General features: G+C 41.0%; 1 protein-coding gene across 1 annotated transcript in view; it reads left to right on the forward strand.

Annotated features, from left to right (window-relative positions):
- The window catches only part of ABHD12 (abhydrolase domain containing 12, lysophospholipase), a 46,541-nt gene that overhangs the window by 17,581 nt on the left and 15,840 nt on the right, over positions 1 to 13,120 (forward strand). Inside the window, exons 2-4 of the mRNA XM_065630382.1 lie at positions 5,020 to 5,144; positions 8,584 to 8,689; positions 11,081 to 11,200. Coding sequence (XP_065486454.1) covers positions 5,020 to 5,144; positions 8,584 to 8,689; positions 11,081 to 11,200 — 351 coding nt within the window. The remainder of the gene's footprint in view (positions 1 to 5,019; positions 5,145 to 8,583; positions 8,690 to 11,080; positions 11,201 to 13,120) is intronic.

Genomic DNA, 13,120 nt, shown 5'->3' on the forward strand with positions numbered 1-13,120 from the left:
TGATGTGGATGGGATGGAATACTTAGTTGGTCAATTTTGGTCACCTGTTCTGTTCGCCTCTCCTTGCAAATACACCCCTCTCACTTATGGGAACTGCAAAATTTATCAGCAACCTTGGCTGCCATAGCAGTAAATCTAAATCTGGGGCTCTTCTGCATTCCATTGCTAATGTTATCAGCTCCTGTCTGCAAAAACATGCAGCCAAATTCAGAAAAGTGCAGTTACTTAGGAGAACTTAGCTGAAAGGAAAATTCACTAAAAGATGAACTAGTCTTGTTGTTAACAAAACCAGGACACTGGGCTAGAAATCACCTCTTGTTTCAAGCAAGACTAGCGAGGAAGTTGGGAGGGCTTGCCAGTGACTTGGTGTGGGCTGTTATGTGCCTGGCTGCTGTGTTGTTTCTGCACACCGCTGTGTGCCCTGGGGCTCAGTTGCAAGTTCCAAGTTGTAGAATAGGACACTTTTTGCATAACTTTGTTTACTCAATTTCATCCCAGTCCTTTAAATTCTCATTGACCCTCAGGTTTTTTTAATCATTTGCCCATGTCTTCATCTGCCTCCTGGTTGTTATGGTCTTGATCCTTGTCTATGGGGAAGAATATATCAATAAAAAAAAGAGTTTTCTGTTAGAAAAGTGGGGGACTGTGTTCTCTTGATGCCATTATTCACATTATTTATTTCTGCCTTATAAAGTCTTATAAAGTCACTTTTGTCACCTGGTAATCAGGAGATACCTTGTGTAACCAAGAATGAAAATGGTCTTGGCTTTCCACATCCTGTGCTCTAAATTCCTGCTGGGAAAGGATTGCCAGTTTGCAGTTCAAACAACTGATGATTTGAGAGACACCAGAACAAGCCAGAGAAATAGTATTCACTGAGCAAACGTAGCCTCATACTTGGGTGTTTGTGAGCATTTTATTTTACTGTTGCCTCTTCTAGATGGCAAGGTCCATGTGGGCTCTACATGCATTTGTCTGTAGGTCCTTTGGGATTGCAAGCTCAGCATGTGTGTGTTTCTGATAAATGGTCTTGTTTCTCAACTGCAGCTCTGATGGTACCAGTCTCTTGTTTCACACTTGGCTTGCCCTTTCACCCTTGTAGCACAGCTGATAAGGAGATACTAGTGGAAATTCTTCTAGCATAGTTCTGACACATAAGTGATACTCGTGCTCTCCAGCAGAAATTGTTTTAATCTGAATCTATATGGAGAACGTGCCACAGTAGTGTGTTGTTTGGGCACTTGCTGTTTATAAAGCCTCCAGAGTTCACTGTGAATGGAAAGAAAGTTTGCTTGCCTGAGCTGCTTGTTGCAGACACACTGTGTGGACCACGGGTTGAAATCCCTGTTGTGTGATAGCGCAGTATGTAAATCTTAGTTTGGCAGGTGTTCTCTGTGGTGAGACGAAGGGTGTTTCTGTTTCCCTTAGTGCTGGTAAAGATAGCGCACTCAGGAGAAGCTTTCATGAGAGGACCCCCAGCTCCTCCTTGCTGGTCAGATACTCTTATTGTCTACCCAGATGCAAAATATGCTTGTTCTTAGTTAATATGACTTTTGTCCAGGTTTAAATTACAAGGAAAATTTTCTGTTCCTGATGTCACACTTGGAGGAAGGACTTTCTACTTTCATATTCAAGTATGTCTGGAGAGAGAACACATTTTTCACATCTACTTCAGAAACTTTTGTGAAGCAAAAACTACTTCAAATTTTGTGTGTGTTTAGACAGAACCCAGAAGTTGGGCAGAAGCCTTTGGTGAATGAAGAGAGAAAATGTGATGTGAGTGGGGATTGTTTTTGATTTTGGAGTGACTTGGGGTTGAGTGTTTTGGGTTGGTGTGGGATGTTTTTGTTGTTTTTTGTTTGTTTGCTTTACACATTACGTTTATTGTTCCCAGAAATCTGTTTATGATATTCTTCAATGTCTTCAGCTTGCAGCTGTTTATTCTCTAGCTCACTTGTATTTTCCAACCGAGACCTACTTAGTTTCCTGGTGAAAAGGGGATGAAAAGTATATTGCTGCTGCTTTTGCCTGAGCACACCAAAAGCTCCTTGTGTAGGCCATTTATTTCCTGAAATAGCTTTTCTGCAGAGCAGTAGCAGTTCAGTTTAGCTAAATTGCTCACTAACGACTTAACTGATAATTTTACAATGTCTATTCTTCAGCACGTTGTCTTGGATTTATCAAAAGAGAAGGTGTTTGGTGGTGGATAGAGGCTTTGGCCCGGTTGCATTTTAAGTAGACATCTCCGTGGAGATGAGGTTTAAATGTCACATTACCAATTAGCATTTGGCATGGGGTACCACAGCAAAGGAAGAGATGTCTCGGTTCAGTCTCTGAAAAGAGAAACTAAAATAATTCCTGAGCTCTGACAGCGTTACTTGGACAATGTTGCCTACAGTGTTTTCTGCTCCTGATTCCAGCTTGTGGCTGGGTCATACTAAGTGCTTTTGCAACCCAGGCATCTGAAGAACGTGTGTTTTGATGTGCTCTGGTTGTGTCTGGAGGAGTTCAGACCTGACTCCGGTGCATTCCTAAACAAGTGGGGTTTTTTCTGTAGGACTGAAATCCTGGCATGTGCAAAAGTGCCCTAGGAGAGCTCTGTTTTGCTGCGGCAGATCTGGGCCCCAGGCAGGACAGCTTGCTGGAAAGCCCCATCCTGCCTGGCTGTTCACCTGTGTTACCCTTCTCAGTGAGGAAGTGGTGATGGCAGAGTCACCTCTCAAGGGTGTGATGAGAGGAAACAGCAAGGTTGGATTAACTTTGAGCAACAAAAGAGACAAAGTTTTAATGAGAAGACACGCTTTTCTCATTGAAGAGAGCTAAATTATACTCCAATTGCTCAGCAACCCTTTGATAATCTCTCCTCCCCTTCTCTTCCACAAACCCTTTTCCAGCAATGGAAATAGGCAGTAGGTGCTGATGTGGAAGTGGTGGTGGAAAGCTGGTTTTAATTTAAGAGTAGAGAGCTGTGGCCGGTTGTAATTAGCCCAAGCAAAATGTGTGGTGTTTTCCAAAGCTGTGGAGTTTGCATGTGTATTTAGCTGACCTTATGGCATTTCACAGTGGATTGCTCTGCAGACTCTGGCTCTAGAATCTGTCTGCTGGGCCCCGCTCAAAGCCCAGAGCTGTAAGCAGACTTTCTGTGTTGCTTGTTACTGCTTGTGCACTTGGGACCTGTGCTGCCGCCTCCTCTATTTGCTGCTCTTCATGGGGCAGAGGTGGGTCAGTCTAAGGCTTTAGTCCTCACTAATGTTCTTCTAAAGTCTATTTTGTACTATTTTCTCTGCCAGTCCTTTGCTGTTTGTGCTTTCTTTAATACTTTAGGAACCTGGGCCTGAGGTACAGAAATTTCGCTGGGAAGCCTTGCTGGCTTTCTTCACCTCTTCATTGTCAGGTTTGCTATGAGAAGTACTAAAATCTGTTGAACCTTTTGACATGGGCTTGTTGCACCCAGAGCCAGTTTGCAGTGTCTTAGTATTTTTTTTTCCCTTCTTGGAAAATAGCAGTTCCTTTAGCTTGTCAAGAAGAGTGCATTGCTTTTGATGGTAGATGTTTCCGAAGTCCAGAATATGGTTCCTGGGTGAGAGGAGACAGACAAGTAGTTACAGGCAGGCAGCGGTGTGATGGAGGCAGGTTTTGGATGAATAGGGAACAGCCAATTCCCTGGAGTACCCCGGCAACCATGCAAAAAACTTACCCAGGCAGGAGGTTGGGGTGTCACCTTTTTCACTTGTACTACAAAACTGTTCCTGAGAGTCTTGGGTTTTAGCCTAGGGCTACAAAAAGATGTTTAGATCTTGAAGATTTTGGTGCATGATTAAACTGTTTCCATCCTAGTTCCATCTGTACACGTATTTCTTGTAGAAATAATTAAAAAAAAAGGTCTTCAGGCTCTCTATTTGACAGCTTCAACTAGCTGACAGTGTTCAAACTCACTTAGCACTAGTATGGAGCAAGTTCAGTGTCTCAGGTCCTAAAATTGCCAAATGGAAGATTAATGATTTCATGCTTCTTGGAAAAACTGATCTCTGCTTTCAGCTGCTGGCAGTTCCTGATACCAAGAACTTGTGGCTCACTGGCATGAAATGTCATTCTTGCTCTAGACTGAATGCTGGAAAGCAAAGGATGTTGTGTTGCCTGAAGGGGTTACACGCATTTTAGTTCTTGATTGCGGTTATGATTGATGGCCTTGGTGTTTCTGCTCATAAAATGTTAATCAACTAGATCATTAGAAATACACCTTTGTGTATACGTACATGCGTATGTGTATATATACATATGAGTGGGTATGTGATTATTGTTCTGAGGCAATGAAGTATATTTTGAGAAAAATTGCTTAACTAGCTGCTGTGTGAGCCTTGGATTTTTTTTGTGTGTATTGGTGTGGAGTTTTTTTTGTAGCATACTCTTACTTATCAGAATACTTAGGAGAAACCAGAAATAAAGTGTTAGGGCAATTGTTCGAAACTCAGTCTGGACTCAGAGAATGGTGCTCCAGATAAGAAATTTCATAACATTCTATAACTTAGAAAGTTTTGCATTCCAAGGCATTGAGACATATGAACACTTTCAGCTGGACAAAGCAGAATGTCTGCTCCTGTCTGTACATGAGATCATGTGTAATTTTACCAGTCTCATTACACATAGTTCCTCAAAATATGTGAAAATGTAACTGAACAAAATCTTGCTGATAGTGTTTTAAATGGGAAGTACAGTCAGGCTGCTTTTTGGAGACAAACATGTGATGTGCATTTCTACAGATCCTGATATCCCTTAAATCAGCAGAAAAGAAGCTCTTGTTACTGAGTGTTTTAAAATGTAATCAGTGGGAAGTTTCTATTCCGTTTTTCTAAGCTGCCTCTCATCAGCTGACAATTTGGTTACTTCTCTTAAACAACTGAGGCTATGGAAACTGTTTAAAGAGTAAATGACCAGGCTGTTTTTGTTTGTTTGTTTTTTGTGTGTTTTTGTTTGTGTGTGTGTTTGTTGTTGTTTTTTTTTTTTTTGTCTTTTTTACAGGCGATACGGATTGTGGTTTCGATTGCGCAAGTTAATAATCTGGTTGCTGGGAGTGTACATAGCCATTCCGTTTCTAGTAAAACTTTGCCCTGCTATTCAGGCAAAGCTGGTCTTCCTAAACTTTGGTAAGTGACTCAGTCTGTTGGGATGGGTGAGGGGTGAAGGGGAGGAGTGTCTATTATCTTTCATTTGTCTGGCTTCACTTTCACCCTGCATGTGTACAGCTTGTGAAGGATATGAACTTTCACAGGTTGTAAGTTCTCCAAACTACGGTTTGGAAAGCATTCTCTGTGGCCCTGGAGGTCTTTGTAGTGTGTCTTTATATAAATACAGTGACCAAACTGAAGCCAACTTTCAGTGAAAGGGTCTCCTCCAGGAGAACTATGCCATATGTCAAGTGCATTTTTCTGAAGGGCTCAATAAAGTTGCATGAAGAGACAGCAAGCAAGTGAAATTAAATCCAGTGAATTGTCTTCCAGGCAATGACTCTTCACCTGAAAGCATTTCAGGAGAATATTCTGTTTGGGACAGAAGAGTCCTGTTCATGCAGTCAGATTGAATGTTTTCCTTGTGTCTGTTTAGCTGTTGCATTTGGACAGACTGGCCATACGGTGGGTCTGGTGAGCTGACTCGGTTACCAGGTCGCCCAGGGTGGCCTGAGCATCCACAGGTTGGAAAATGATGGAGCATCACTGTATGAGAGATACTGCTTCATGATCTAAATTTGTCTTTAAACCTCACTTGTGTTTTGTAATGAAGTTTTGAAAAGTATCTTCCTTTGATTGTAGAAGCTAGAAGGACCAACTATGAATATATTGCTTTTATATAAATTCGGTCGTTTTGATTGCATGCTCTTTTTTATTCTAACACCTTGGATCTTGGTCACTCAAGTGTGCATATGTGCAGGCCAGCTCTTTTGCCTTGTTTGTCAGAACTGACAGCTGGGTAATGTGAATACTGCAGGTTACTTCTATTTTCGTTACATCGCTTTTTCGGCAATAATTTTAATTTGCCCTTACAGAGCTTTGTTAGGTCTCCCTGAAGTTCCTACCTCTATTCATTCCCAAGGGACTGAAGTAATTGTCCTGTAACACTTTCACTAGTAGTTGTGCTAATACCACTACAGCATTGTTCCTACTGCTTTATATAATGGCAGTTAGATTTTACTTGTGACAGTACTCCCATGAAAAACTATCTGCCTTAACACAAAGTGCATTCTGACACACTTGTTAGAAGTACATTGGCATGTTTGAATAATTCTTCTCCATTGGAGAGTGACGTTTCTTCTTCAGAGCAGTGGTGTAGGGTTTGACCTGTCATTGCTTTTTTTTAACCTCCTGAGTATAAATCACTACTCTTCGGCCATCTTTTTCTCCTCCTTTTGTGTAGTTTGGTATTTGCTTCCAAAACAGTAACACAAAGTTTCAGGAGAAAGGGCTCCCATTTGTTTCTCAAGATACCTGAAGATGAATTGATAGCAGTGTTCCCACCGTTAGCAACTAAACCGATGTCTAGATTTGTTCTTGTGGACAGAGTTTTATTCCAGGTTATCAGATATATGGGTAGAGATCTCAAACTGTCTCCCTTGGAAGTCTTTGGAAAACTGGGATTTCTAGAAACATAAATACAGACTAGATCAGATTTAGTGTATCAGAATGATTAACAAATCATGTGATTTTTGTCATGTGATGTGTTATGATGCCGAATAGCTCTGAAATGTCTTTAAAAAAAAACCCCCTTGATATGCTAAATCTCCATGTGATGTATATCTAGATGATGATGATCTGTTTTCTGTGCATGTGGACCATCCCAGTGATAAATGCCATACATACAAATTGCTTGTACTTCTGTATTTTTCTCTTGCTTTGAGATAGGTGCTTACCTGGTCCTCATCGCTAATGTTATGTTCCTGTTCATATCTTTGTTAAACAAAATCTGGCAAGACAGTCATAACAGATTTGGCAAATGTGAAAATCAAGGCACAGAAGTTGAATAATTTTCCCAGAACACTTCTAGAAGTGACTCGTGCGCCTGTCCAGACCTTGACCACAGAACTTACTGGCCTCTTGGAGGATCCACCACCCTTGTGAGAACATCGCCAAGTTCTGCAGTGACAGTGCAGTGACCTAGCAGGTCTCTGATGGCATTCATGATGTGTCTGAGACTCTTCTAGATGCTTTTCCATAATAGCAAGCAGACTTGCACAGATATAGACTTGCAGTCAAAGGGGCCATATTTGTCAGGTTAACATCACTTGTTGTCTGCCTTGGCTTTCATGTTTGTGGAATGTTTAGCAATTTTTTTTGGGGGGGTGGGGTAAGCAAAGTGAGAATTGACTGTCACCATTATCCCTCTTCTTTGTGTGTCAACAGTGCAAAAACTTTGGTATGTTAATTGTTATGCCTCTAAATTTCAAGGACTTCTTGGTTCTGTTGGAGTGGAACCCAAGTTTATGGGAAAAGCCTGAAGCACTGGGAAAAGAGAGTCCTTAAAACTGCTCAGTGATGTCAGTAGATCTCTATAGCATCTCTTCTGGCATTGTGTGTGTCAGAGGCTGCCTCGAGAGGCCATACAGCATTGGTGATGGAAAAGGAACTGTTCAGATTAAGCACATGCCCTCATTTAGCACATGGCCCTGTGTCTGTAAGATGTTGCTTGTGAAGCAAGCAATGGAAAACAAAATGTCAAAAATGTTTGATGTTTGACTCTGTTGCTCGTGTTTGAATCATTGAATATGACAAGCTATGAACAACTGTGTGTTGTGTATTAAAGTCAGAGAACATAAAACATTTGGAAGAGTGAACTGAGGTGTAATGATTTTGTTTTCAGGCATTTCTTCCTGAAGAGGTGAAATTTCTGGCCTAGCATGATCTCTTAAATGCTGCAGTGTCTGGAAGATACAGCAATTATTTGATCATCTTTGGAGAGTGGGCTAACAAACTGCATATCTTCTTCAAAGGCTCAGGACAGTGTTTAACACAATTTATCTTACTCTCTCACAGGACAAGAGCAATGCCGCATCTGCTACTGTAATGCAGTACGTCTTTTAGATTGTTGTCTTACAGAGGCTGAAACCACATGTTGTCATGAAACATTACAGCTCTGGGATGCACCCTTTATCCCAGGGAGTTTGTCCCATCAGTAACTTCGAGTACAGCTACAATGCATACACTAAAAGGTTTGCCGAATGAGCTAACCGCATTGACACAACAGGAATTACTGTCTTGTGTCTGGGAGACTTACAAAGCAGTGTGGCAGGAGATGGTTAAATGTGTGTCACAGGAAGCTGTATCTGTCTCCCCTGGCTCTTAATTTTAGCCTGCTCCCTGTTTTTTTGGTGGTTGCTTGGGTCTTCTTACCTTGGTCTCTTTGTTTGTATTTTAGTCACAGCTGTAGCCAGTTCATTCTTTCACACAAAAAGCATAAGGTCTTCCCAACACAGTGGATCAGTTTTTACAACTCTACAGTGCCTTGGTAAACAGTTTTGTAAGAAAATAAAGGTAAAAATTAAAAGGTTTCATATTATTTTTCTTTTTCTTTCCTTTTTTTTTTTTTAAATTTCAGTGAGGGTCCCATATTTCATTGACTTGAAAAGACCACAGGATCAAGGTTTAAACCACACCTGTAATTATTACCTGCAGCCAGAGGAGGATGTAACCATTGGAGTCTGGTAAGGAAGATGGTTCTGTGCAGTATGTTCTGTGCCATTCATCTTTTTCCTTCTTTCTGTTCTCAGTGTTGACTATCCGGTATTTTTGCTGTGCATATGATAGCCATTGCCAGCTCCGATTAGTGAATGTTTGTATTTTCCTCTGCCAAGTGACTGAGTTCATGTTGAAAAGCATGCAAACCTCTGGAGCTCATCTGAACTCAGATCAGTAGTGCATGAAACACAAGTGCAAAACCCATGCATTCAGAGAAACTTCATAACTTGGAATAGTAAAATTTACAAGTCTGCATTGCTACAAAGATCATGCCTCCATATCAAATGAGACCCAAGGAGTTAGAATTTTTGTCATTCACCTGCTCACCTGTTCGTATTTAGTTTTGCAAAATAAATGTGGGGGAAGATAGGAAAATGGGATCAAAGTGTTCAGAGTAGGAGGAAGAGTATTCTGTGTATAACACAAATGTAAGGTTTGGAGAGCAGGTGAGAACAGAACATGTAGTGTTTACTTTCTTTACAAAATAGGTGACATTGTCAGAGCTCACCTGTCATTCCTTCCTCGTGAGGCAGATTTTCTGGTCCCAGGCAAGGCAATTAATTTTAGCTCCTTGTTACACAGGGTCAGCTCTCTGAAAAGATCTGCTTTCAGTGCTTGCTTTACTATCACACCAGGTGAAATCAGCTTCTGCATCTGTTTCTCACATTTACTTTCTGTTGTGTCTCAACACCAGAAGTTTCAAAGCCACGGAGAAGTTCCTGCTACCTTTGAAGAAAAAGAACTTCCTGCAGTTTGAATATCTATGCACAAGCAGCAAACACTTGAAAAAAAGGCTAGACACTATGTCAGGTGTGGAGGGAAGGGGACTGTGCCATACTACAGGCAGTGTTGTTAGATCTGTAAGCTGTAGGATTTGGACGTTTCAGTTGTGTGGGTAGTTTGCATGTGTCCACTAATGCAGTAGAGGTTTTCTATTCACTTGAAGGTATATGACCTTTGAATGGGACAGTGATATCCTACTACATAAAGATGGTTCCATTCCTGGAAGTGAATTTTGGTGGAAAGCATGTTTAGAAGCTGGAAGTTTAGTGTTTCCAGGGTAGGCTGATAAACAGTGGTTTGTATCTTCACTTGGACAATTAAAATTCTACCTGATAAGCTGTTGAGTAAGTTTAGAATGCAGTCATGAGATTTTTGTTTCCCTTACAAGTGTACTCTGTATCTTTACTAAAACAGAACTTCCAGCTTGTGGTGGCAGAGCCCCTGCCACTTGTCTTGATACTTATGAGACAGGTTTTCAGGAAAGTTTGGAGCCTTGCTTTAATGCCAGTGTAAAGTCTTGTGTTCAGCATACTTTCTGAAAAAAAGTCCTCAGCCTGCTTTACTCATAAGCTTGCAAAAGTCTTGAGGCAGAACAGTTGGGGAAGTTGAGTGCTGCAGTTACTGGAGCTTTTTTCCTCCTCAAGATCTCAATGTCTGCTGTCTGCATGCGTGCATGGAGGCTTTTTACATTGTTTCGCTGTCTCTGAACTTCACATCTGGGAGGAAGGGTGTGGTAGATGGAGTTTGTCTTCCAAGGAAAAAGGCATATGAGTACTTCAGTTACTTCTGATAGCTGTAAGCTACCCCACTTCTCAACAATTTGAGAAGGTTGTGGGCATGTACTTGCTTTCAGTGTTCGTCTTCTAGAGTAATTATCCAGTTTAAATGCCTTCCTTCTCTTTGGTCTGTCATTCCTTTCTTTCCATTCCACCAGTGCTGAATTCTTTCTAATAGGCTGCCCAGCTATATTATCTACAGAAGAACAGCTGCGAGTTAAAAATTCCTGGCTCTTCTAGATTGTAGCTTTTCCAGCTAAAATGTTATACCTTCAAGAACCTGCTATCTGAAAACAAAATACATGATCTTCTCATCAGACCCTGAGCCCTTCTTTTTTCTCAGGTTGACCATGGAGTCAGATATGTCTTACTCGTTGAACATTCCTTCCAAAACCAGCTGACTGTGGTTATTCTGAATATCTGCTGACCTAGCTATGAAATCTTGTTTATGGTGTATAAGTATGTTAATTGAGGTAATTAAATGCCATAAAAGCTGAGGAATTCAGATTATTTCTCCAGAACAGTGCGAAGTTCACTAGTTGTACTTTCGGGTTACCTGTGAAGTTTGAAGCCTCGCACAGCCCTGAATTTTGAAGGCAACATTGATGGAGATGAAAATGTAGATATAATCCTAGGTACTGTCTTTTAAATTTGGCCGTTTTTTGGCTAATTGTGACAACTTTGAGTAAGAGTGTGTGTGAGGTGTGTAATCCTGAGTTAATGATCAGAAAAACTCAAAATTAGAGGAGGAGACACTGAGCAGCAACAGAACAATGTAGTTTGTCCTTCTGTATACAGGCACACGGTCCCTGCAGCCTTATGGAAGAATGCCCGAGGGAAGGACCAGTTGTGGTTTGAAGATGCTTTGGGTTCCAGCCATCCTGTAATCCTTTACTTGCACGGCAATGCAGGAACAAGGTGAGGCACAAAACAGTGATGGCTTTGCTTCATGCTGTGTTTTCCTGGCTTGCCACAGCTTCAACACATTGATACGAAAGATGTGGACAAACTTTTTAGTAGAGCCTATAGTGATAGGACAAGGGGTAGTGGATTTAAACTAAACGAGAGGAGATTCATGCTAGACATGAGGAAGAAATTTTTTACAATGAGGGTGGTGAAATGCTGGCACAGGTTGCCCAGAGAGGTGGTAGATGCCCCATCCCTGGAAACATTCCAGGCCAGGCTGGATGGGGCTCTGAGCAACCTGATCGGTTAGTTGAAGATGTCCCTCTTTGCAGGGGGATTGGACTAGATGAGCTTTGAAGGTCCCTTCCAACCCAAACTATTCTATGATTAAAAGTAAAACAAAATCTAAAAGCAGTTTGGTGCTTCTCATTTCTTTTAAAAGGAAAACATGTTTTAAGAAATGATGTCTCTTAATTTATTGAGTGTGGGAATAGATTGATTGCAGTTATCAGAGACATCTGGTGATATAGTTTACCTTGTAGCCTCTGGGAGAAGCCAGGAGGTTGTGACATTTAGTAGGTCAGGTAGGGAGATTTACTTCTTTCAGCAAGTAGTCTCTCAGTCCAGACACAGGATAGTATTTGTACTTCTTTAGATGTGATTTACATGCATTAAATAAACTTTCCAGTTCCTTTTGTGAGCTTATTGTAGTAGTTAACGCATTATGAGGAAGGAAAATCAGAAGGAAAGAGGAAGGTAATGTGCTGGTCTTATTTCATTATTGCATATGTACAGGACATTTGTTTGCAACAGGAGCATTTCTAAAATCTGTAACTTTATAGTTGACGGTGTATCAGCTAAAGAAGTAGGTTGGTTCTCTAAACTTTGTTGCTGGATGCTAAAAACCATGAGTGCAGTGTGAAACTTCCTGGATATTTCTCATAATCAACTTCTTATTACCACATCTCTGCATGATGCATCTTACAAAGAGTATCAGCCCCTTTCTGAGTTTTGAGTGCCAGTGCATGTTCTTTTGAAGCTCATGTCTGCTCGTAGATACTCTGCAAGAGCAGAAACATTGCAGAAATACAAGTTCCATGATGTAAAGCAAAGAAACTCTTGTTTTAACTGTGCTGTTGCCCTTATTCACCTAAATTCTTGTCTTAGCAGTGTTCTTTTTTGGTACAAGGGCACAATGTGGAAGATCCACGCTGTGAGCCTGGAAATGCGTGAGCAGATGGGTTTCCAGAAACTGGCCTTGTAGTCTTGTGCGGATGTGTTACAAAGTTTAATCAGATTGTTGCATTATTTTTCAAGTACTGCTTTACTTATGTTGTTGCTCTTTATTGGGTGTAGCAAATGGAAGCTATTCTGCAGCTTAGTGGTGGTAATTTGGGACCAATATGTTTGCTACGTGTGTTGAGATACATTGAGATAAAGTAGTGAGCTATGGATTGATTACATATTTCACATTTCATTTTACTATGTGTATTGGAGAAGCTGGAGGTGTATTGCCTTTGTTATCTCAGCTTTAGTAGATATTTCTGTATGTTCCTACACTGCATATTTAGTTTCTTGTCAAAGGGCTGCTTTATTGATGCAGGCTGCATTAACCATAAGTAAAAGGCACTGCCTTGTCTTTCTGGTTTGCCTGAGTTGTCTGGACCTGAGGCAAAAGTGTTATGTTTACTTGATCCCCTTAGCAAAAAATTCCTCTTCTGCAATTTGAAGAGTGCATGAAAAGGCACTAATATGTGCATGTCAAGGGTGACTTTCAACCAAGTGTATCTTCTTCTTCAGACTTGTATGATTCAAAATGACTCACAAGCAGCCCCTTGTATTATGCCCTGAGTGGTTTGGGCTGCATTAAATATTTTGTAGTACAGTTGGAGCTGGCAGATTTTGGCTGGCAAGCACGTGTTCTTAGACGGA

This window comes from Caloenas nicobarica, chromosome 3 (genome assembly GCF_036013445.1).
Source record: "Caloenas nicobarica isolate bCalNic1 chromosome 3, bCalNic1.hap1, whole genome shotgun sequence".
NCBI lineage: Eukaryota > Metazoa > Chordata > Aves > Columbiformes > Columbidae > Caloenas > Caloenas nicobarica.